A 23664-nucleotide genomic window follows, 5' to 3' on the forward strand; every position below is an offset into this window, starting at 1 on the left:
TTGAGGTCCGCAGGTGTTTGAAGCCTGAAAACTTTGGAGAAGCTACATCTGCATTACATCACTTTTCGGACGCCAGTGAGAAGGGCTATGGCATGGTGTCCTATTTACTCCTTCATAATGATCAACAGCTTGCCCATTCTTTTCTTCTAATGAGTAAAGCAAGAGTGACACCTTTAAGATCGATCACTATCCCTCGTCTGGAGCTCACAGCAGCCACACTTGCTAGTCGCATGGACATGTTGTGGAAGAGAGAGCTGAACATGCAATTTCAGGATTCTGTTTTTTGGACCGACAGCACCTCTGTGCTTAAGTATATTCGAAATGAGACTTCAAGGTTCAAGTGCTTTGTAGCAAACAGAGTTGCTGAAATTCGAAAGGTTTCTGAAGTCACACAATGGAGGTATGTGAATTCATCCGACAATCCAGCTGACCTAGCATCCAGAGGCTTAAAGGTGAATTCATTCTTGAAAAAACAGATATGGGTTTCTGGTCCTCCATTTCTTGTGCAAACGCAAGAGTCGTGGCCCATGGATCCTACTGATGTAGGTGTGATGTCCTCTTGTGACCCAGAAGTAAAAGAGAGTGTTCTGGTGAATACTGTACAGGTACATCAAGAGTATGATTTTATGCCTTACTTTAATTACTACTCTTCATGGATGCGATTGAAACGAGGCATAGCTTGGATCCTTCGATTCAGGAACATTCTGATTGATCTCCGCAAGGAAAGGAAAAGGTTGATGACTGTTTACTCTAATCTGGACAAGTTGCAACAAGAGACTGTCATTAGCCAAGAGATGCAAAAATTCAGATCTAATGTGTCTTCAAGTTTGTTGTCTTCAGAGGAGCTGGAAAGGTCTGAATTGGAGATTATCCGTCTATGCCAAAAGAAGAGATATTCTGAGGAACTGGCTAGTTTACGGAAAGATGGATTGGTAAAACGGAGTAGTGAACTCTTTAGACTTAACCCTGTGCTTCACTCGGATATCAACAGAGTTGGTGGGCGTCTGGACAAGGCTATGATGCCGGAAGAAGTTAAACATCCGGTAATACTAGCCAAGGATCTACATATTTCAGATTTGATTCTGCGGCAAATTCATAATGACATTGGACATTGTGGACGGAATTATATGCTGGCTAATCTACGACAGAGATATTGGATCCCTGGTGCTAGCACGGCTATAAGAAGAATTTTGTCAAAGTGTGTAGTTTGCAGACGCCTTCATGGAACCACGGGTTATCAGCAGATGGCAGATTTGCCGCAAGATAGAGTCACACCTGACAAACCACCATTCACGCATGTTGGATTGGACTGTTTTGGTCCTTTTGAAGTGAAACAGGGAAGAAGTGTTGTAAAACGTTACGGAGTAATCTTCAAGTTTGACTATAAGGGCTGTTCACCTTGAACTAGCAACTTCACTTGATACAGACATCGTCTTAATGCATCTTTCATCCATGCATTAAGACGATTCATTGCACGTAGAGGACAAGTAGTTGAGATCCGTTCAGACAATGGTACTAACTTTGTTGGCGCTCAACGTGAACTGCAGGAAGCTATGAAAGGCTGGAATCATGATCAAATCAACTCATGTCTGCTTCAAAAGGGAATTAAGTGGAACTTTAATCCCCCGGCTGGTTCGCACTTTGGAGGAATTTGGGAAAGGCTTATAAGATCAGTAAGGAAGATTCTGAATTCTATCCTTAGAGGACAAAGTTTGGATGAGGAGGGTCTCTACACACTCCTTTGTGAAGTTGAATCCATCCTTAATAATCGTCCTATATCCGGAGCATCTATGGATGTGAATGATTTGGAAGCACTTACTCCTAACCATCTCCTTCTGCTAAAAACACAGCCATCTTTACCACCTGTACTATTTAATAAGGACGATCCGTATTCACGACGGAGATGGCGTCAGGTCCAATATATGGCGGATTTACTCTATTATTCTACAAGAACGCCAGAAGTGGCTGGTGAAGAAATGCAATTTTCAAGTGGGAGATATTGTGCTTATAGTGGATGATACTGCCCCAAGGAGTTCATGGGTTATGGGCAAGATTATTCAAATCATGCAGGGTAAAAAGGGATTGACACGTCAAGTAAGAATCAAGACCAAGAGCACCTGCTTGACCAGACCTATTACTAAGATTTGCCATATGTGACGTTTTAGCTTGTCAGTTAACTAATCAGTTAGGTTGCTAGGTTGTAAACCTGCAATGAAAACACAAAACAAACATCAGAATTAACTAATGAAATTACACAATCATGAGATATTAATTCTTAGTCTGAATTACTAGCAATGCCAGTTTACAGACACTCACCGGCAAGCGTACCAGTCCTGATCAACAACAGAATGAAAATGAACCTAGGCGGCGCTTGCGCACTGACTATGCACTAACTACGCATATACAGATACACAATCTGGTGACTAGGAACGATAATAAAACATATCTGTAACATAGTAAGATTATAACATATATGAAATATAACATAAATGTGCCTGCATTTAGAATAAGATGGTAAATATACACACTTATTTCTTCAAATACCCCTGAACATAATAATAACATCTATCACTTGTAATATACATACGCAAAACAATAGTGACACCTGCTGGAAAGTTCTACAACATGACCATTGATAGCTTGCAGACGATCGCTATGCAAAAGCTGCGCGTGCTCGTCACTCTTTAGCTCCGCTCACATGGCACGCCTCGGCAGAAATTCCCAGAGGATCATCATAAAATAGAAATTCCACTTCTTATTGTCATTTTCAGGACTCGACCAAAACTCATCTGGACACATGAAACATTCAGGTGAATCTGTGAAAGACAGAAAGAAATACAGAGAACAAGAGGGAAAATTATATAATAATTACATTTACATACTTTCCTCACCTGTTGTATTAGAAATCTCTCCATCTCCGCATGACAGACAGTCAAAACAGCAGACGGGAAGTCCCTTCCTCCTGACCCGTCTGGTTCCTGGGGGGCAGCTTTCACTGCAAACAGACCGTGGGGGCTGCAGGGGTATTATTAGTATTTAAATCTATGGGTATTTGCATGTACTTAAAAAGTATATGTATGAATAGTGTATAGAGTTGACCCAGTAATCCAGCTAATGAAAACCATTAATATAGTAATTAATTATTAATTTATGTAATTAAGTAATTTATTGTTACTAATCATCCAATGAAATGTTACTGAAGTTTGTTAATCGTTCAGACATCTTCATCAAGAATTAAAGTAACATGCTTTATGCTAATTGCCTTTTTTGTCTCAAAGTTCCAATATAATGCATCGTCATCCAGTGTGAGCACCTTCTCTGTTTTCGCCCCTTCATTTACCACACCAACCGTGCAGACAATGATCGACCCATCAGACCTCAGGAATTAACTTAAAGCTTCCAAAATAGTCCATTACAATCCAAAACAAAATAACACAAAATAATTGGTCTATCATCGAGACAAACACTGCAACAATATTAGGGTAAATCCAATAATAAAGTTGGTCATTTTCACTACATCAGTTCTGATAACTAAGACACACGTTGGTGCCATGATGGATGCTTTTGTATGAAACAAGAGTACGAGTCTGCAATGTGATACAAATTTAACAGCAGCTTCAGTTATACACATGATGAGTGTATTGGGAACATCTGACTGCTGAATGACCAAACAAAGTATTCAAGAGAGTCTTGTAATAATGTATGCTATATAGAAAATCTGGTTGACCCACAGTGTCTGTTTATGTCTACTAGGTGTTACTGAGTGTACCAAGTGTCCCCAGTACTATTGGCCAAACAACCGAAAGGGTTTTCTGTGTTGCTGGTGTGGCAGTACCAAATGGAGGGGAATGTTAATCACCATTTAAATTTATCTGACTACGCCACCCTGGTGGGAGGCCAGGGAAATAACTCCCAATAAAAGGACACACAGATAAGTTTCACCAATTGAAGGCAAAGAGATAAGGGAGACGTGAGTACCAATACAAAAATAGACTTTATTATAAAATCACAAGCATTGATTAAAACTCTCTCTCACAGGAGGAACTCAGGAGGTCATCCAAAACCCACCTCAATTCACACCAAATCAAACACCACGACCACCCACCAAAGGGAAGTTGTATCAGCACACACAGCACACTGTGAAACACCACAGAATGAAAGCAGCTAGCCTCTCCAGTTGCACACAAGAAAAAAAAAAAAAAGAGCATTTAGAAAGAAATTCAAACAAAAATTATATTAATTATTAATAAAAAAAATAAACCAAACACCAAAATAAAGTAACAAACACTACTGTAGCAGCTCTGACACTCAGGCCCCAGAGGACACCACATACAAAACAGACAAATAACCAGCACCTGAGTGGAACTAGAGCGATGAGTCAATGAATAATAAAAAAAAACCTTTACAACGAACAATACATAACCAAAAGAAAAATGAAAAATGTAAACATACTACAATAGTGACAAAATAAATCAAAATCAAGACAAAAATACCAGACCAGACCAGCAGATCAATATCTTCTGATGAGACGGTAACACTTTATAATAACATTCAGTTATAAGTCCCTTGTAAATTGTTAGTTAATGATGAACTAATCATTTACAAAACATGATTATATGTTTATAAATGATTGATAAGTGATATGTTAATATTTTATGAATGTTGTATTAATTCCGTTATAGGTCATTTATAAATTATTAGATAATGTTCAACAAATAATTTACAAAACATGAATATGCATTCATATATGATTAATAAGTGATATACTAGCATTTTATGAATGTTTTATTAATTTGGCTATAAGTCATTTATAACTTATTAGTTAATGATCAGTCATTAGTTAATGATTATTAGTAAATTATCATTAGTAAATGATCAGTATATGATTTATTGATGAAGTTGTAAGCTGGTCTGTGTTCAAAAGCACAAACATGCTGGTATGCTAAAGCACTATTTTTAAGAAGAGTAATTTATTTGTTTTGAAGTGGATAAATATTTATAAATGCCTTACAGTCAGGTGATTCCAGTGGATTATATTAAATCCTTTCACTCGTCAGCACAGACTTGTGTTCTGTGTGGAGTGTGTGGGGTCTAGTGATGAAGTCATCCTCTGATCCGGATTTACCTTCCACTGAAGCTCACGTCAGGTGCACAGAGTTAAACACTCCATGTGTATCAGAGAAGACAGCTGTCTATACCCTCAACAGTCAGCATTTACACTGCAGTACACACTACAAAGTGTTCAACAACTGTTATATATGATGTGTAAAGGCATGAATAAATCATTTACAAAGCTTTCTGCATTCCCTATTCTAGTGTAAACTATTCATCACTTATACATGTTACACATCATTTGTAGACCTTTCTTTCCTGTTACAAATTATTTGTATATGTACAGTATACAAGTCATTTATAACACTTTCTGCATCCCCTATTCTAGTGTAAACTATTCATCACTTATAAATGTGTTACACATCATTTGTAGATATTTCTTTCCTGTTACAAATTATTTGTATATGTATACAAGTCATTTATAACACTTTCTGCATCCCCTATTCTAGTGTAAACTATTCATCACTTATAAATGTGTTACACATCATTTGTAGACATTTCTTTCATGTTACAAATTATTTGTATATGTATACAAGTCATTTATAACACTTTCTGCATCCCCTATTCTAAAGTGTAAACTATTCATCACTTATAAATGAGTTACATATCATTTGCAGACCTTCTTTATAAATTAAATTTACCATTTATTTGCCATATGCAAAGTATATATTTCAGTTACAGGATCTAAAAATCTATACGAATCCCGATATTTAAATTATATATTTTTATATAAAAATTATGATATTTTATGCAAATATATTTTACTATTACTATATACTATATTTTACTTTGAGCCCCTAACTCACCCCTTATACCTAAACATGACCACTTTTTAGCCACTTCACAAAAATAAAAACGCAATATAGATATATTTACAGTGACTGTTATCTTAGTTGATATACTGTTGTATAAAAAGTATAATTTTAAGCTCCCTACTCCACCCTATAACCTTAAGCATAACCATTTTGTTACAGATACATGTACGTTAGTCACAATAATTTATTTAAAACATTACAAAAATTAAATTAATTAAAAAAATTAAAGTGTTTAATCGCTGCAAGCATTCCTCTGATCTGCATTTCCATCCTCCAAAGCGTCGCGCTGAAACTAACACAGCTTCTCAAATTCGTCATGTCGCAAACACTCTATGGTAGTCGCAAATCACATGTGACAGCCAATAAGGAGCGAGGTTTGACGTTACTGCCACAAACCTGTGTCGTATTGTAAGACGCGCCAATTTTAATTTGAAAGTTATGAAACGGCGGATTGATACGATTATTAATGTATAATGGTTATATTAGGTTATAAGAATCTTTTCCTCACACGATGGCATCCTACGACTTCTGAAGACTTGAAAATAATGCACGAAATAATGGACTACGTTTATTATCAGTTTATGGTGCGTTTTCATGTTATGGTGAGGAGCGGTTCCATGAAAAACAAAATAAAAATTAAATGATTAAGTGCTGGTTAAACGGTGGCAGAGTGTTGATTTTTTTTTTTTTTAATAATGTAAATTTTAGGCTTGGGTAAAGTGATGGAGTGAGATGATAATGTAACAGTGTAATTCCTCCAGGTACCAACAGACACAAGTGGCTTTCTCATACTGATGGATTTATTGAATCCAGCTTAGTCAGGATCATAAACACACCGTGAAAACTAAAGCACAGAACAAACAATAATTAGCTTAAAGAAAGAAAACTAACAGATAAAACTATTTTGACAAATACAACATACAAAACATACCTCGTTGGCTGAGTACCGAGAGAGGAATTAGTTTAAGTCTTTTTCTTCTTCTTTTTGTTGATCTTATTTCTCTTATTAGCTTAGTGACCACACTTTAGTCATGCATCTTTCTTTCTCTAGAGAGATCGCTTCTTTCTCTAGAGAGATCGCTTCTTTCTCTAGAGAGCTCGCTTCTTCTTCTTTATTAACCTCTTCTCTGCATACGAAGCTTGCTCTTAAGCTACAGCGCCCCTAGTGGCACTTAACGGTAATAATAATAAAATACAGAAAATGAATAGAAACGCAAATGTGGCAGTAACACTCCCACCAATCTCACAACTCTTACTGTGGGATTTCTATGACTTACACTCAGTCTGACAAACTGAACATGAAAATAAACACAAACCCTTAGTCTGCTTCTAGCAAAACAATAACCTTATGAATAGGTCGTTCTAATGAGACTGTCTTAGTCACAAGTTTACTATGCTTGTCATATGTCCTTTCACTAACCAAAAGTCGAACCTTTCTCACTTTGTTATCAGTTCCTGGATAGACATCAGTGACTTTGGCAAGCTTCCATTCATTACGTGGTGCCATGTCATCTTGTAGAAGCACTACATCATTTATCTTCAGATTCCTTCTGTGTACATTCCACTTCTGTCTTGGTTGCAAGTTGAGCAAATATTCTTTCCTCCAACGAATCCAAAACTCATTGGCTAAATATTGTACTCTTCTCCATCTTTTTTGAAGATACAAATCTTCTTTCATAAACTCTCCTGGAGGAGGTTGAACAATGGTTGACTTCATAGTGAGGATGTGATTGGGCGTTAATGGCTCAGGACCTGTTGGATCACTTAAATGCTCGATGGAAAGTGGCCTACTGTTGACAATCGCCATGACCTCATACAACAAGGTTCTCAAGGATGTACTGTCGAGTCTCTTTGCTGACTGGTCAAGGATGGCTGAAAGAACACTACGGATGGTCCTGATCTGTCTTTCCCATATTCCACCCATATGGCTTGCCGAAGGGGGAATCATGAGAAATTCACATCCAAGCGCTTTTACCTTCTCCTGATTCATTTCTTTCATGAGATCTGCGAGTTCTCTCTGGGCCCCAATGAAATTGGTTCCTCTATCACATCTCAGTTGACGCACATTTCCTCTTATTGCAATAAATGCTCGCAGAGCATTTAGAAATGCGTCTGTACTCAGGTCGTCTACTACTTCAATATGTATGGCTCGTGAACATAGACAGGTTAGTATGAGTCCATATCTCTTGAGCTCCTTTCGTCCATCTTTGACGTATATTGGTCCAAAGCAATCCATCCCAACATAAGTGAAAGGCGGGGTAGACTCAGTTCGTTCTACTGGCAAATCTCCCATACTTTGATGCTCCGTTTTCCTTCTGTATTTGCGACATCTGACACATTTGAAGATGTATGATGAAACTGCACGGCTGCTCCCAAGAATCCACCAACCATTTGCACGCAACTCATTCATAGTCATTCCACGACCTTGATGTTGAACCTTCGTGTGAAAATGTCTGATCAGCAAAGTTGAAATATGACTGTCCTTGGGAAGTATGGCTGGATGTTTTACATGCGGGTGTAGTACAGCTTGACCCAAACGTCCACCCACTCTGAGGATTCCTTTTTCGTCCAGAAACGGACTTAGTTTGTACAGATTATGATTTGTGGTCTTGGAGACTATTTTCTTTGATTTTAGACTCTTTATCTCTTCTGCGAAAGCTTTCTCTTGAACAATTTTGATGATAAACAGTTCTGTTTGTTTTCTTTCTTCCAAAGTTGTACTTTCTTTGATCCTTTGTATATCACCCTTGTGTTCCTTGACCCTTCTTCTCAAGATTGCAAATGCTCTTATCAATCTGGACCATTCTGAAAACTTCTCAAATCTGCTGAAAATGGTTTGCTCTTCCTTTGCATTGATGGTATACACAGAGGCTTTGCGAAGTTCTGGATCATTTTCCCTGATCTCTCCCACCTTAACATCTCTATCAGGAATGTTCTTCTCCCAGAGAAATGCTGGCCCCTCAAACCATTCAGAGGACTTCAGTTGTTCTGCGGTTAAGCCTCGAGAAACGTAATCTGCAGGGTTCTGCTCTGATGCGACATACGCCCATTGTTCTGGCTTTGTGCTTGACTTGATCCTTTGTATCCGATTCGCTACGAAGACTTGAAACCTTTTGGCATCATTATTTATGTAGCCGAGAACAACGGTGGAGTCGGTCCAGAAAAACTCAGTAACGTATGGGATTTCAAGTTCTGTCCTGAGTAGATCACTGACTCTAACTGAAACAACTGCTGCTGAGAGTTCGAGTCGAGGGATAGTTGTGACACTAGTAGGTGTGACTCTTGACTTGGCCATTACCAAGCAACAATGGACTTGATCTGATTGGTTAATGGCTCGCAGGTAAGTACAAGCACCATATCCATTGACACTGGCGTCTGCGAAGTGATGAAGCTCGTAGCTTTTAACCTGACCGAAATCTGTAGGAATGAAACATCTTTGAATCTGCATGTTAGCTAAACTTGGAAGGTCTTTAATCCAGGATTCCCACTGGGGTTTTAAGTGCTCTGGAAGCTCGTGGTCCCACCCAACCTTATCCTTGCACATTTGCTGAAGAATCTGCTTTCCCAAGAGGACGAACGGTGCAATAAACCCCAGGGGATCGTAAATGGAGGCGACAGTAGAAAGTAAACCTCTTCTTGTAAGGGGGTTCAACTTGACTTGAACTCTGAATTTGAATGTGTCTGAAGTGACGCACCATTCAACTCCAAGAGCTCTTTCAATGCGTGGTAAACTTAAAGACAAGTCAAGGTCTTTCACTGTGGCACACTCTTCTTCTGGAATAGTGGACATAACTCTCTCACTGTTACACACAAATTTGTGGAGTCTTAACTTTCCTTTGGAACAGAGCTCTCTTGAGTCTTTGATGAGCTGAATGGCTTCCCTTTCAGTAGGAACGCTTGCCAAACCGTCATCAACATAAAAGTTTCTCTGTATAAAGTGTATGGTGTTTTCTTTGAATTGACCTTGTCCTTGGGCAGCAAGGTGTTTCAGGCCAAAGTTGGCACAGCCTGGAGAAGACGCTGCTCCAAAAAGATGGACCTTCATACGGTAAACTGATGGTGATGCTTCCAAATCTCCCTTCTCCCACCAAAGAAACCTTAAGTAATCCTGGTCTTCTTTTGTGACATGGAACTGGTGAAACATCCGCTCTATATCACACATGAATGCGACAGAACTTCTGCGGAAACGACAAAGAACACCAACCAATGCGTTTGTCAGGTCAGGACCAGTTAAGAGGTGGTCATTGAGAGAAGTATCCTGGTACTTGGCCGAGGCATCAAATACTACTCTGATTCTTCCGGGTTTGTGTGGGTGATAAACCCCATGATGTGGGATATACCATGCAGGAGTGTTATTCAACTCTTTGTCAGGGACTCTTTCAGCATCTCCTCTTGAGATGATGTCATCCATGAAGTTTGTGTAATCATTGTAATATGATTTGTCTTTCTTTAATCTCCTTTCAAGACACTTTAGGCGATGCATTGCACATATTCTATTGTCTGGTAATGTGGGTCTTTCGTCACGAAACGGTAGTGGCATCTCATAGTGGCCGCTCTCATTTTGTGTGATGTTTTCTTTGAGTTTTGTGAGAAACTTTAAATCTTCTTGTGATACAGGGTTGCCCTCAATGGCTCTTTCAGAGAAGTCTCCTTCAAGTGCTTTGATAATGTCCGAAGGGGTGATGTCCTTTACTGTTGTCCTATTGACATAGTGGACTTTGTTCTGAAGCTTTAGAGAAGGCTTAAGCTCTGGGATGACTTTCTTGACAATAATGCGATGACTAATTCCAATTGCATCTCCATAGTTCAGGCAGTGATTGGTTTGTCCAACTATACTCCAACCAAGATCGGTGCGTTGAGCGTATGGCTCGCCTTCCTTGCCTGACACAATCTCTCTCGGCAGAAGAGCTTGTGAGCAGTTGTATCCGATCAACAATCCTACCTCGCAATCTTGCAAAGGTGCGATTTCTGATTGAAGGTGTTCCAGATGTGGCCAAGCTTTGGCTGTTTCATTAGTTGGAATGTGAGCTTTGTTAGCTGGAATGAATTCTCGTGTGTATGTAGGAGGTAAAGTGATTCTTTTACTTGAGTAAAGGCCACGAACTTGAAGATTTTGAAGTCTGTCGGACTGAACAACTGTAGTCTGGGAAGACATAGTAGACAGTTCTAATTTAACAGGTTCTTGGTTTGTCTCTAGTAACTTTGCAACTTCACTGAGAACAAAGGTTGTATCGCTTTGCGAATCCAGTAAGGCATACACAAGAACTTCTTTGTGTTTTGTGGAAGATGAAAGCCACACAGGAATGATTGCAGCTGTCTGTGTGTTATTTTCTTGACTTGCAACTCGGTTAGTCGTAGCCATGGCTGTAACTTGTTCTTGAACTCGGTCGCTTTGACTTGACCTATCGTTGCTTGGATTTAGATTAGCTATTGGTTGCCTTTGTTCTCCTTTGTCCTTAACTCTATCTTCATGAAGACAAGTCGGATGCCCTTTACTGCACCTTTCACAAATATTGCGGTTGGTACAGCTCTTCGAATGATGGCCTGGTTTGAGACAACCAAAACATAGCCTTTCTGACTTAATAAAGCTGACTCTGTCTGACACAGCCTTTTCCAGAAAACTTCTGCATTTGTGTAAACTGTGCTTAGGTTTCTTACAGAATACACATACCAGTTGTATCTTTTCTTGTGAAGTTGTCATCAGGGTTTTAACTCCAATTTCTTTCTGTTTTGTAAGCTTCGGTTTGTCTGATTTGTTAGGCTCACATTGTTTAAGTGACTGTAAAGATGTAACAGGATTACAGGCTATCTTGGCTTCTCTCGATAAAAACTCAACAAACTGGCTGAAAGTGGGAAACTGATTTGTTTGTTCTTCAATTTCAATAACTTTGCGGTTCCAACTAGCAGCAAGCCAGTCTGGAAGTTTGGAAAGTATCTTTTGGTTCTCATTGCAGTCATTCAAGATCTCTAATGACTTGATGTGAGCTGTAGCAGCTTCACAACTGCGCAAGAAATCTGCAAAGTCTCTTAGTTCGAAACTGTCTCTTGAAGTAATTTTGGGCCATGCATGCAGTTTGTCTCTAAAGGCTTTCGCGATTGTGAATGGATTTCCATATCTTTCATCCAGAATCTTCCAGGCAGCAGCATATGCAGATTCAGTTCCAAGCAGGAAATATCCTTCAACCGCTCTCTTAGCCGGTCCATTCACATATCTCCGAAGGTAGAATATTTTCTCCTTGTCTGGGATATTTTTTTGGTCTATCAGCGTTTGAAATGACAGCTTCCAGTCACTGTAACTTAAGGAATCCCCAGAAAACACAGTAGGTTCCGGAACAGGGATACGGCTAGCACTTAATGCACTTGCTAGCACTTTAACAAGATCTGATGTACCATCACTTGTAGGAGTGACTGCAGCTTGGGGTATGACTTGTTTAAGCAGAGATGGGAAGCTTACATGTTCAGCGACTTTCATTTCGTTGTTAATCTTTGTTACATCGATCTTTTGCGCTTCTACTGCACTCATTTGGTCATAAACCTGCATCTTTGCTTGTGCTGCCTTTAGATCTTTGACCTTTTCCAGGTGCAGTACTTTTCTTTTCTTTTCATCAAGTGTTCTCTGCAGAGCTGCATACTCTGCTTCTTGTTGAGCCTTAAACTTTGCTTCGTCTGCTTCTCTCTGCATTCTTAATCTAATTTCTTCTGTCTCTCTTTCTAAGCGCTTTTGTCTAATCAATGTTTCTTGTTCTACTGCTTTTTTCCTGACTTCAGCTTCTAGTCTTTCTATCTCTTGCTGTTCCGTTTCTTGTTCTTCTAATATTTTGAGAACAGCTTGACTCGCTGCTGCTTCTGCTGCGGCTTCTTGACGTTTTATAGAGGATCTATGTGAATGCTCAGATGAGTTCTTAGTGGTGTTGAAGGAGCTTGACTTATTGCTTACAGTTTGAAAGAGGGAGCCTGTTTCCGGCCAATCTTGTTCCTCTTTTCCTTCCAATCGGCTGGTTGCTTTATTCACGAGGAAACCTGAGATCTCCACACACAGATCAACTCTGCGACGTGACTCCTGATCCGGTGGGGTGAGCTTACGTAACTCTTCATAAACTTTTGTGACATCTGCACAAAGACCTCTAACATCACCAATAATATCTTCAAGTATGTCTTTATTCAAGGGTTCTGTTTGAGAGAGGGGTAACTTGGATGCTTTTGCACGTGTTCTCCACTTTTCATAGTTGTAGTTAAATCTTTGCTGGAGTCCTTTAATCCTCTCATCCTGCATTTCTCTTCCCTTTTCTGTGAGTGTTTTCACTCTCTGACTTCTTCTAAGTTGTACTGATTCTTGCTGCTCACTAAGATCAGTACATTGGGTTTCTTCAGACTGCATCTGGGGTTCTGCACTATTTAGTGGTATATTTGGATCAGTCATTTTAACGTCTTGTCACTTGTCACTAAACAGCAAAATCTTTACGTTAACTAAAAGTCATCCCTGTACTGCAGGCAGTTAAAATATAAAGGCAGAATAAAATAAAAATGTAACACTGAATCTTAATGCAGTAATATGAATGTAACTTAAATTACTGTCAACTTAAATATACCCAAAACGTATTCGAATAAGAGTTATTCACATTTAAACCGTTCACATAAAATACAGAATTTTACAAATAGCCCAATAAAACAAAACTAGGAATAGCAAAACGTTACTTTCACTTTTCACAGTTTGATTAATCAACCATAAACTTGTGTTTTGTTTTCCTTGTTTAGACAAACCCTTAACTTATGAGTGTCCACAAATCTTATTGTCTTATCTTAAAGTGTTGCTCTTCAAATCGTGTGCTTTGGTCCCGTGCGCGCTCCCTGCTCTGTTCACGTGCCGATCACGCTGTGGCAAGACTGCTGCTCCTTTGATCATGCCGCCTCACCTCCACCCGCATGCAGATCAGTACGAGTTTTCACTGTAATTCCTCCAGGTACCAACAGACACAAGTGGCTTTCTCATACTGATGGATTTATTGAATCCAGCTTAGTCAGGATCATAAACACACCGTGAAAACTAAAGCACAGAACAAACAATAATTAGCTTAAAGAAAGAAAACTAACAGATAAAACTATTTTGACAAATACAACATACAAAACATACCTCGTTGGCTGAGTACCGAGAGAGGAATTAGTTTAAGTCTTTTTCTTCTTCTTTTTGTTGATCTTATTTCTCTTATTAGCTTAGTGACCACACTTTAGTCATGCATCTTTCTTTCTCTAGAGAGATCGCTTCTTTCTCTAGAGAGATCGCTTCTTTCTCTAGAGAGCTCGCTTCTTCTTCTTTATTAACCTCTTCTCTGCATACGAAGCTCGCTCTTAAGCTACAGCGCCCCTAGTGGCACTTAACGGTAATAATAATAAAATACAGAAAATGAATAGAAACGCAAATGTGGCAGTAACAAACAGGAACATCTGCAAATGATGTGTAACACATTTATAAGTGATGAATAGTTTACACTAGAATAGGGGATGCAAAAAGTGTTATAAATGACTTGTATACATATACAAATAATTTGTAACAGGTAAGAAAGGTCTATAAATGATATATAACACATTTACAAGTGAAGAATAGTTTACACTTTAGGGGATGCAGAAAGCTTTGTAAATGATTTATTCATGCATTTACACATCATCCTTTTGTCAGTTCTGCTGTGTTGTCAGACAGCGTTTAGATTGGTGTAGTCCTCGTGACTTGGTTGTATTCGTCTTCCACTATGTTCGACCATCTCTGGCGGTCTTTAACCATGAAATAGAACGCCGGTTACTGGTGTAACCTTGGTTCTATGAATAGTGGAAGACCACCAGAGTCTCTGGTCACTCGGACTGAGAGAATGACTTCAGAGGCTGACCGTGACATGAGCAGAACGTCACTGGTTTGACGAATTTGTAGGTGTGCCAATAATTGTGGCCAACATGTATTGGAGAAAAACATTTTTTCATAGTGTGAATTGCACATTCACATTTTTTTCACAGCCACCTTTGCTCATATTTGCTAAGGGTGCCAATATTTGTGGAGGGCACTGTATAATAAAATTCATAAAACTTATCAGTAAAGTTTTGGCCATCATTCGGACGGGGTCCACTATAACACGCTTGTACTACTAATAAACTAAACTATAGCTGTTCTGTCTCCATGCAGCATATATTCTCTGGCTCTGCAGGCATCATGGTCTGACTCCGGTTCGAACTGAACACCATTACTGACATTTACAGTGTGTTGCACTTTTTTTGACTGTGAAAGAGACAGCTGCTTGAGTTCAAGCTCAATAAATTCTTCACCTTTTGAGCGATGTTCACTTCAAGTGTCCTTTCTTCTATTAAAGTATGATATAACTAAAGTAAAGCTAATTTAATCAATGGCAACTAATAGTAAAACTAGTAATAAAGTATGTAATTCACCTCTATTCAAAAGAAGAAGAAAAATCACTCAGAGGTGTTATTACATCAAAATAGAATGTATTAATAATCAAATCAAATAAACAAACAAAATAAAATAATATAATAATAAAAAATGTTTCAGTTCACAAAATCACTGTAGAAATAAACTACAGTTCCACAGATTTGGGTATTAAATGTTTTAAATAACAGTATAGCATGTATGATATCTAACAATGATTGATATATAAAAGAGTTGTGTGTCTTAGTGGACTTTTGTTGATACTTTACCCATTAAGTGTTTTTTAGTATTCTGATCTGGCCTAAATACAATAATGAAACACTTAGGAGCAAAAATACAGAGAATCAGACCAAAGCTTGAAGCTAAAATGGCAAATATCTCCACAGCTACAGTAAATTTCCCTGGAGAGCTGACATAAGCTGGAACAAATGTGATCCAAACAGCACAGAATATGATCATACTGAATGTGATGAATTTAGCTTCATTGAAGTTATCAGGCAGTTTCCGGGCCAGAAAAGCTAAGATAAAGCAAAGGAAAGCTAGAAAGCCAATATAACCTAGTACAGCCCAGAAACCAATAGCTGATCCTAAACTGCATTCTAGAATGATCTTTTCTTTGTAGTGTTGCATATTATTGTAGGGAAAGGGTGGGGATATTGTTAACCAAAGCACACATATAAGAACCTGTACAATAGTGAGACTAAAAACACAAAGTCTCTGTTGATGAGGCCCAAACCATTTCATAACATTACTTCCTGGAAGTGTAGCTTTGAAGGCCATTAACACCACTATTGTTTTCCCCAGAACACAGGAGATACAGAGGACAAAAGTTATCCCGAACGCTGTGTGACGCAACATACAGGACCACTCAGTGGGCCGACCAATGAAAGTAAGTGAACAGAGGAAACACAGAGTCAATGAGAAGAGCAGCAGGAAGCTTAGTTCTGAGTTGTTGGCTCTTACTATTGGAGAAGCTCTGTTTTTGTATAACACCCAAGAAATACTCAAAGCCACTAAAGAGCCTGAAATAGAGGAAGCAGCCAGTATAATCCCAAGGATTTCATTCCAGGATAGAAACTCCACTGGTTTAGGAAGACACATGTTCTTCTTATTATTAGGCCAGTACTCAGGAAGGCATTTGTGACAATCTAAAGAATCTGTAAAATAAAAAATAAAAAAATAAAAACATCAGTGCCCAACAGTCATTCATGAACCACAGGAATAAGAGAGATTCTAAAACAGTGTAGTCTGATAACCTGTATACACTGTATACACTGTTTTGGAATAAACAACCCATAAGGTAATTTTGTCCTATAAATTATTTATAAAATACATTCAAATGTAATTCAAACATACAATGACTTGAATAAAACCCTCCTCTTTAATGAGCATGTTCTTAAAATGATTACAAATTTTTAAAGGAGTCATGAATTGAACAAAAAAAAAAAATCCTAAATCTTTTGATGTACAAGAGGTCATTGTATTCTCTCTCTCTCTCTCTCTCTCTCTCTATATATATATATATATATATATATATATATATATATATATATATATATATATATATATATATATAACATATGTTTCAGAACTCACAACTTCATTGTTAGTCCAAAAACAACTTTTATTGAAATCAAGTTAACATTACCTTTCAAAGGATCCTAATGTAAGGAAAGGGGCTGTTTATTTTCAACTATGTGAATGTGGTTCCAAAAGGGGGTTTTCGTAGCAATAGCATAGAAGAACCATTTCCATTCCCCAAAGAACCTTTCAGAGAACAGTTCTTAAAATAACCAATTTTTAGTGTGTAGAACATTTTGATAATAAATCCACCTTATTCCTGACCATCAGTTTGACTGAATAAGCTGTCAATTTTTCTTTTATGTTTTATTTTCAGACATCATAAGAATAACGTAACACTTGGTATTTTAACGTGACATGTTATAACAAGAATACTACGGCAAGAGCTCTTTTCAGTCGCTGCTTTCTATCCTCATGATTATTTTCTTTAGTCCCTTTGCATTCCGCTGTAATAGTATGAAAAATTACAACATACTACACATGTGTGGTCTGTTCTCCTTATATAATTTACAATATCCTATTAATAATTCACTGGAATGCATGAAGAATCTCTCATTTTCTCCTCAAATCCTCACATCTCTTTCCAGGTTTGTTTTTACAGGTAAAAAATGATGGAAATCACTTTGAAATTCAGTGTCATTCTGTCAGTTCATTAACCTTTTTTATTAAGGCAACATATATTACATAATACAGATATATTTCACTACAGTTATATTTAACCTGTCTGTTATTGCTGTGGAAAGAATCACGGTTTTTCCAAAAAAATGCATTATTGCATTCATAGAGTGAGCCTTTCACTGACTGTTTACAGCTTAACAGGAGTTACACCCATAATTTGCGCAAAGCGTCATGGGCCGTTGGAATAAGGTGGTTAACATTTTTCCAATGCAACAATGGAGCGGTTACAAATGTAATAAAGAACCTTTATTTTTAAGAGTGTATAGAATTATTTGTTTTGTATATTTCACTGTGGATTATTTGGTGCGATTGACTACAGTGCTCATTCCTGCAACATTTTATGCAGTGAGAGTAGATCTAAATATGATCCTGTATCAGCACTTCCACTATTAGTTAATCTGGATCTTTTGAGGTCCAGAAAGGTAGTAAAGACATTGTTAGAATAGTCAACCTGACTAAAGTGGTCAAACCTTAATGTTATGTAGCAACAAGAATACTTTTTGTGTGCAAAAACACATGCGCCGTGCTGCTTGTGTGTACAGTGTCAACCAATACTGAGCCCACATTCGGATGTAAACATGGAAGCGCTGAACTGTGTTCACTACGTCAACTGCATATGACTACAGTTTAAATTGTTAGTCATTATTTTTGTTTTGTTTTTGCGCACAAAAAGTATTCTCGTTGCTTCATTACATTAAGGTTGAACCACTGTAGTCACATGGACTATTTTAACAATGTCTTTAATACCTTCTGGACCTCAAAAGGTGCAATGACATTACTGCCTATGTGTGCTTCAGAAACCCTCAAATTTCATCAAAAAATATCTTAATGTGTGTTCCGAAGATGAACAAAGTTCTTAAGGGTTTGGGACGACATGAGGGTGACTACTTAATGAAAGAAATGTAATTTTTGGGTAAACCAACCCTTTAACTCATGGGACTGTGATAAGTTGTTGCCACAAGATCATTTTTTCAAGGTAACAACATACTTATGTCGAGGCCATGGGATGCCTCAAGATCCTATGATGAGGGAGGACATATTTTTCTCGTGGCCACAACTTCTTTATATGCTTGCACGACCATAGTAACCTGCAATTATCAGAAATGGATAGTCCTATAATAACACAGTAGCCTATGTGACAATAAATGAGTGTCTGTTTTCATTTGTAGCCCCTCATGCAAGTATTAGAATGAAGTTTGAATAATTTGTTATTATCAATAGGCTATATGTTAAAAGAAGATGCACTGGAATTTTACAGGAGGTTCACTTTAGTGGAATTTAACATATTTAATTTTATTTAGGTTTAATAGGCATAATAATAATAACAATAATAATAATACTAATAATACTAATAATGACACAATCAGTGAATGGATTTAAAAGGCTGTGAGATGGGATGGATAAAAATGTTTTCTTGTAGGCCTAAACTATTTTAGGTTACATATTATTTTATCATTTATTGATAATAACAAATTTCATTTGAATGCTGTCTATAGGCAACATTGTGTACAATACAATAGGTTATAATATATTAAAATAATCATTTCTTAATTCCGCCCTTATTTTGTCATTCTTACTTAAAAATACATGTTTTATTTTATTTATTTATTTATTTGATAGGGACAGTGTGTGTTAATGGACAGACATGATAGTACATGAATGTAAACACACCGGATTGTAGCCCAAGGCTAAATCCGTTGTCCCGTTGTTTTTATAGGCCTATCCATTTCTGACAACTCCAGGTTGCTATGGTCACACAGGTTGTTTACACATTTAACTCGTGGCTATAACAGATATCGTTCCCTCAACATGAAGTCATGACCATGAGAAAAAACGTAGAAAAAAAATATTAAATGCTACTAACATTATAAATAATTTTAAAAAATGTATCAATAAAAATGTTTTAATGATGTTTATAAATTATTAATTCATTATATTAAAAAAAAATGTTAAAAACACTACCTTGAGAAATATATTTTACGTTTTTGAAAATAGAGATTATGTACAAACATGTATTAAATCACATGTTTGTAAGCTGTAAAGGAAATATAATTACTTTTTGATTGTTGTTTCATTATTTTTTCTCAGTTTAAATATAAATATTATGGTATAAAATTATTTGACAATATTTTTCAGTGCCCTTGTTTTACATGTTCTACTTACTGTACAAATAATGGTAAAGTATGAATAATTACGAGCATCTAATCCTAAACCAAATGCTAACCTTTTCTATAGTACGTATGGTGTTAATTAATATCACTTAGCTTATAATTGTATAAATACACTGTGACTAGGACACAAATAATAAAGTGTAAGCAAATATTTCTAAGAACTTTGCATGTCTTTTAAGCTAGATCTTTAAAACATTTTTACAAGATCATTTTCTTTATCTTAGACTCTCATATGGCATTGACCCAGTACTATGTATGATTAATTCAAGAATGTCCAATAAAAATAACCTGTCTCATTGCTAATCTCTCCATCTGCACAGGTAATGCAGTCATAGCAGCAGACAGGCCTTCCCTTTTTCACAGCCTTCCTAGTACCTGGAGGACAGCTCACACTGCACACAGACACGGGCACCTGCAGGTGACAAGAACACAGAGCATCAAGGTCAAACATTAACCAAGGATGGTTACTGCATGTTATTTATAATTATTTATAAATATTTATAATGTAATTCTGGGATGGGCAACTTCAGTTAGATGGTTACTTTACTGCAGAGTTTAGCTGCAACACCAATCAAAATTGCACCTGCCTACAGCTTTCTAGTAATCCTGAAGACATTGATTAGCTTCAGGTGTTTGATTAGGGTCAGAGCTAAACTCTGCAGGACAGTGGCCCTCCAGGACTGAAGCTGCCCATCCCTGATGTATAGACATCAAATTGTAGCTATACCTTTTCACTGCCATCATACCAAATGATAGTTCTGCTTAGACTGAATTCTTGGCCTTTAGGCTGGGATGCATCATATTGACCCAATGTCACAAAATGAACTGAACCTCCCTGAAGCTGCCAATTCACAAGTTCATAGGTGGCCACAGGGTCTCCATTGGAATCAAATGAAACAGAATAATTATTTTTGGTGAAGTTCACTTGTTTGAGCTGATCAAAAACCTGCATGATGGGCATAAAAAAACTCAGATTGTGGTAATTTGCTGAATAATCAGTAGGAATTCTGAAATATTGGGTGTGGTTATATAGATATTTTATAGCAGGCCTACATGTATTGTAATATTTCAGTTGTAATAGTTAAGTTGTTCCAAGATGAGAAATCTTACCTTACGGGGATCAATTTTGATGTTTTTGCCACATCCTTTTTCGTTACAGACAATGCCATGGAGGGCATGAGCTATAGCATATGTGGCTTTGTACACCATGTTAGTGATCCGCAACTGGGACGTGTCTGTGTACGGGTTCTGTAACGCGCGTAGATCCTCCGTGCCATTACATGCAGGCATAGAAGTAAAATAACCTGTCTGTTGTTTTAGACTACAGCTAAATGAGCTTTCCCAGAATTCTGTCAGCAAGGGAGATTTCAGCACCTTCGCTGGAGAGAGGTCAAGTAGAAAGTTACGAAAACCCGGGATAACAGACCGCGGGATTGCAAAGCCTACGGCACCAATACACAAATTAAACCGCAGCATTTGTGGGTCTGTAACCCACGCCTCACTGCCAATCCACTGCATCGGAGGGGGAGGCTGCTGACTCAGCTCTTCTAGGAGAAATCTCATATCACCAACGGACATGAAGGCAACTATTACACGAGCTGTTGACCTACGAATGACATCTGCGACTCTTTTTAGTTTACTGCGTGGCTGGGTCCTGTAATAGGCCTCAGAATACTCCACACAGATTCCCTCCTCCACAGCAGCCTTCAGGAATGATGCCATGCCATTGTTTCCATAGTCTGAATCACTGCGCACAGCCCCAATCCACGTCCATCCAAAGCGCTTGACCATCCGTGCCAGTGCGGCTGCTTGATGTTGATCACTGGGTATGGTCCTGAAGAAAGTAGGATGCTGCCGCTTGTCACTGAGACATGCACACGTTGCGTAATGACTCACCTATAGAGCACCGTTAAGAAGAAGAATAAAAAGAAGAAGAAGAAAAAAAAGCTATTTTTTTCTTTAACATGAAAGAACATTTAAAATATCTTCATTACTCGAATCCATACTTTAAAATCACATTTACATGTGTACTATCTGCCCTGACACAAATGTCAAATGTGTCTGATGTTACAAGTATTTTCACATTGTCATTGTCACAGTGCCAACATTTCAAGAACAAGATCAAGAAATAGCAATATAGAGCATGCACCTGTGGAATTCCAAAAGAACCGAAAAGTCTTGAAGTGCTTATAGCCGCAGTGGAACCAGATTCTCCAACTAGTGCAAGAACTGCAGCAGATTTTGCACAGGAATCAGTGTCGTTAAATACCAGATCTAGCCCATTGGCAAGTTGAAATGCTACTTTCATTACCATTGGTACAGAGGCACAAGAGTCATATATATGGTACCCTAATGTGATGCCCGGTAAGAGATCAGAGCTGTTGTTGATCTCTTGGATGGCAAATTGTAAGACACGAGCAAAGCGCAGCTCCCTGAAGTCCATGCTGTTGAAAAGCACAAATGAAAAACTCTATTATAATAAATTGTAATAAAATATAAACACCCGTAGTGAAAGTTCTGCTTGTATGATTCTCATTAACACAGTTTACATAAAGTTTACATAAAAAAGACATTTATGAACATGATTTCAGCACAATTAATTGAGCCCATTCAACCCTGTTGTTTTAAGGATTGTATTTAGTTTTGTCAAACTCTAACCTCCCAATGCACTCTAGTGGTTGTGGCCGTCTAGTATAGGTGTGCATCTCTGTCCTCAGATAGTAATGAATGGTGAAAGCCCCTCCAATAATAAAGTCTCCATCCTTGAAGAGAGCAGGGGGCTGAGGGTCACCTTGGAGGATACAGGTGCCTAAATTAACCCCACACACAGCAGGACAGAGCCCGGTAATACACACCACTGTCAATAAAAGATTAACATGCATTTCTTCTGCTAGGCAAGCAGCCACTCCAAATGTGAGGTCAGCATTAAGCCATGTTTTATATATCCACCAACCACTACTGTTGTATGTTGTAACTCCATACAGGAAAGGGGGTGTGGTTACTATTTTATATCAGTTAATCATGGTGAGAGAATGTGTCTCATAAGTGTATCATTGCATTTCAAAACACCACTTTTCTTCTTTAAGGTCATCTGTCAACCCAAAACGAAATGTAATGAGGAAAACAAGTTTTGTTTTAAATTTCATCTGACTTGCCATTTCATTTGCTTTTAAGAGGTTTGTCTTGTCTATTTCAGACTCCATGTTTCGGTGACACAAAAATGACTGTAAAGCTTTCTGTAAATCATATCATATTGAGTAAATGTTGCAGAAAGTTGTTTAAACTCAAGCTTTTATTCTAAAAATATTTTAAATAATATTTAATCTTGAGATTCATCCTTTCACACTCAGGACAATTGAAGAAACTATTGCAAAAAAATGGAATGCAAAAATGTACTAATCCTCAAGAAGGCAAAAAAATATGGCAGTGGCTATTTGCACTAAATGCCAATAGTGATTGATGCTATTTACACCAAGTGTAAATAACAAATAGATGCTATTTACACTAAGTGTAAACAGCACATTTTCTGAGCAATAGATGCCATTTACACTAAGTAAAAATAGCAATACATTCTATTTACACTGAGTGAAAATAGCAGTATATTCTATTTACACTAGGTGAAAATAGCGATAGATTCTATTTACACCATGTAAAAGTAGGCTATCAGTTCTTTTCAATAAGAGTAAATGGGCTAGTAATTAGATGCTATCTATAGCCTACTTTATATTGGCAGATACCAATTGCACCTCAGTATTTTTGTACATTAACAGGATGCAATAATATCAAAAAAACCCTCCCCACACCTTCCCCAAACCCTACCAAATAAAGACTTTTAATATTATTAATCATTTGCAGTTTATTTCCAGTTTTAGAACATTAT

At 37.6% G+C, this 23664-nt stretch overlaps 2 protein-coding genes across 3 annotated transcripts; both read right to left on the reverse strand.

Annotated features, from left to right (window-relative positions):
* Positions 1-6679: 6679 nt before the first annotated feature.
* LOC125254498 lies at positions 6680-15388 on the reverse strand. Of its 2 annotated transcripts, XR_007181677.1 has the most exons (3): positions 14059-15388; positions 6859-13971; positions 6681-6771 (listed from the first exon to the last, which is right to left on the reverse strand). XR_007181677.1 is itself a non-coding variant. In XM_048169130.1 (2 exons), the coding sequence occupies exon 2, from the start codon at positions 13345-13347 to the stop codon at positions 7246-7248; it is 6102 nt and encodes a 2033-aa protein (XP_048025087.1). In that variant the 5' UTR covers positions 13348-13971; positions 14059-15388; the 3' UTR covers positions 6680-7245. The 2 variants fall into 2 exon arrangements, 1 of the variants encoding a protein (XP_048025087.1); XM_048169130.1 differs by having other exon boundaries at positions 6680-13971.
* Positions 15389-15532: 144 nt separating this feature from the next.
* LOC125254499 (extracellular calcium-sensing receptor-like) lies at positions 15533-22948 on the reverse strand. Its single transcript, XM_048169131.1, has 6 exons — positions 22443-22948; positions 21934-22228; positions 20895-21680; positions 20512-20730; positions 20073-20196; positions 15533-16511 (listed from the first exon to the last, which is right to left on the reverse strand). Exons 1-6 carry the CDS (start codon positions 22664-22666, stop codon positions 15598-15600), a joined length of 2562 nt encoding a protein of 853 aa, XP_048025088.1. The 5' UTR covers positions 22667-22948; the 3' UTR covers positions 15533-15597.
* Positions 22949-23664: the final 716 nt, after the last annotated feature.

This window comes from Megalobrama amblycephala, linkage group LG19 (assembly GCF_018812025.1).
Source record: "Megalobrama amblycephala isolate DHTTF-2021 linkage group LG19, ASM1881202v1, whole genome shotgun sequence".
Taxonomy (NCBI): domain Eukaryota; kingdom Metazoa; phylum Chordata; class Actinopteri; order Cypriniformes; family Xenocyprididae; genus Megalobrama; species Megalobrama amblycephala.

Coding starts and splice junctions, on each gene's coding strand:
- LOC125254498 (XM_048169130.1), bottom strand. CDS start 13,347: ATGACTGATCCAAATATACCACTAAATAGTGCAGAACCCCAGATGCAG.
- LOC125254499 (XM_048169131.1), bottom strand. CDS start 22,666: ATGCATGTTAATCTTTTATTGACAGTGGTGTGTATTACCGGGCTCTGT. Junction 22,229..22,442: donor CCACTAGAGTGCATTGGGAG/GTTAGAGTTTGA, acceptor GCTTTTCAACAG/CATGGACTTCAGGGAGCTGC. Junction 21,681..21,933: donor GTTCTTTTGGAATTCCACAG/GTGCATGCTCTA, acceptor GGTGCTCTATAG/GTGAGTCATTACGCAACGTG.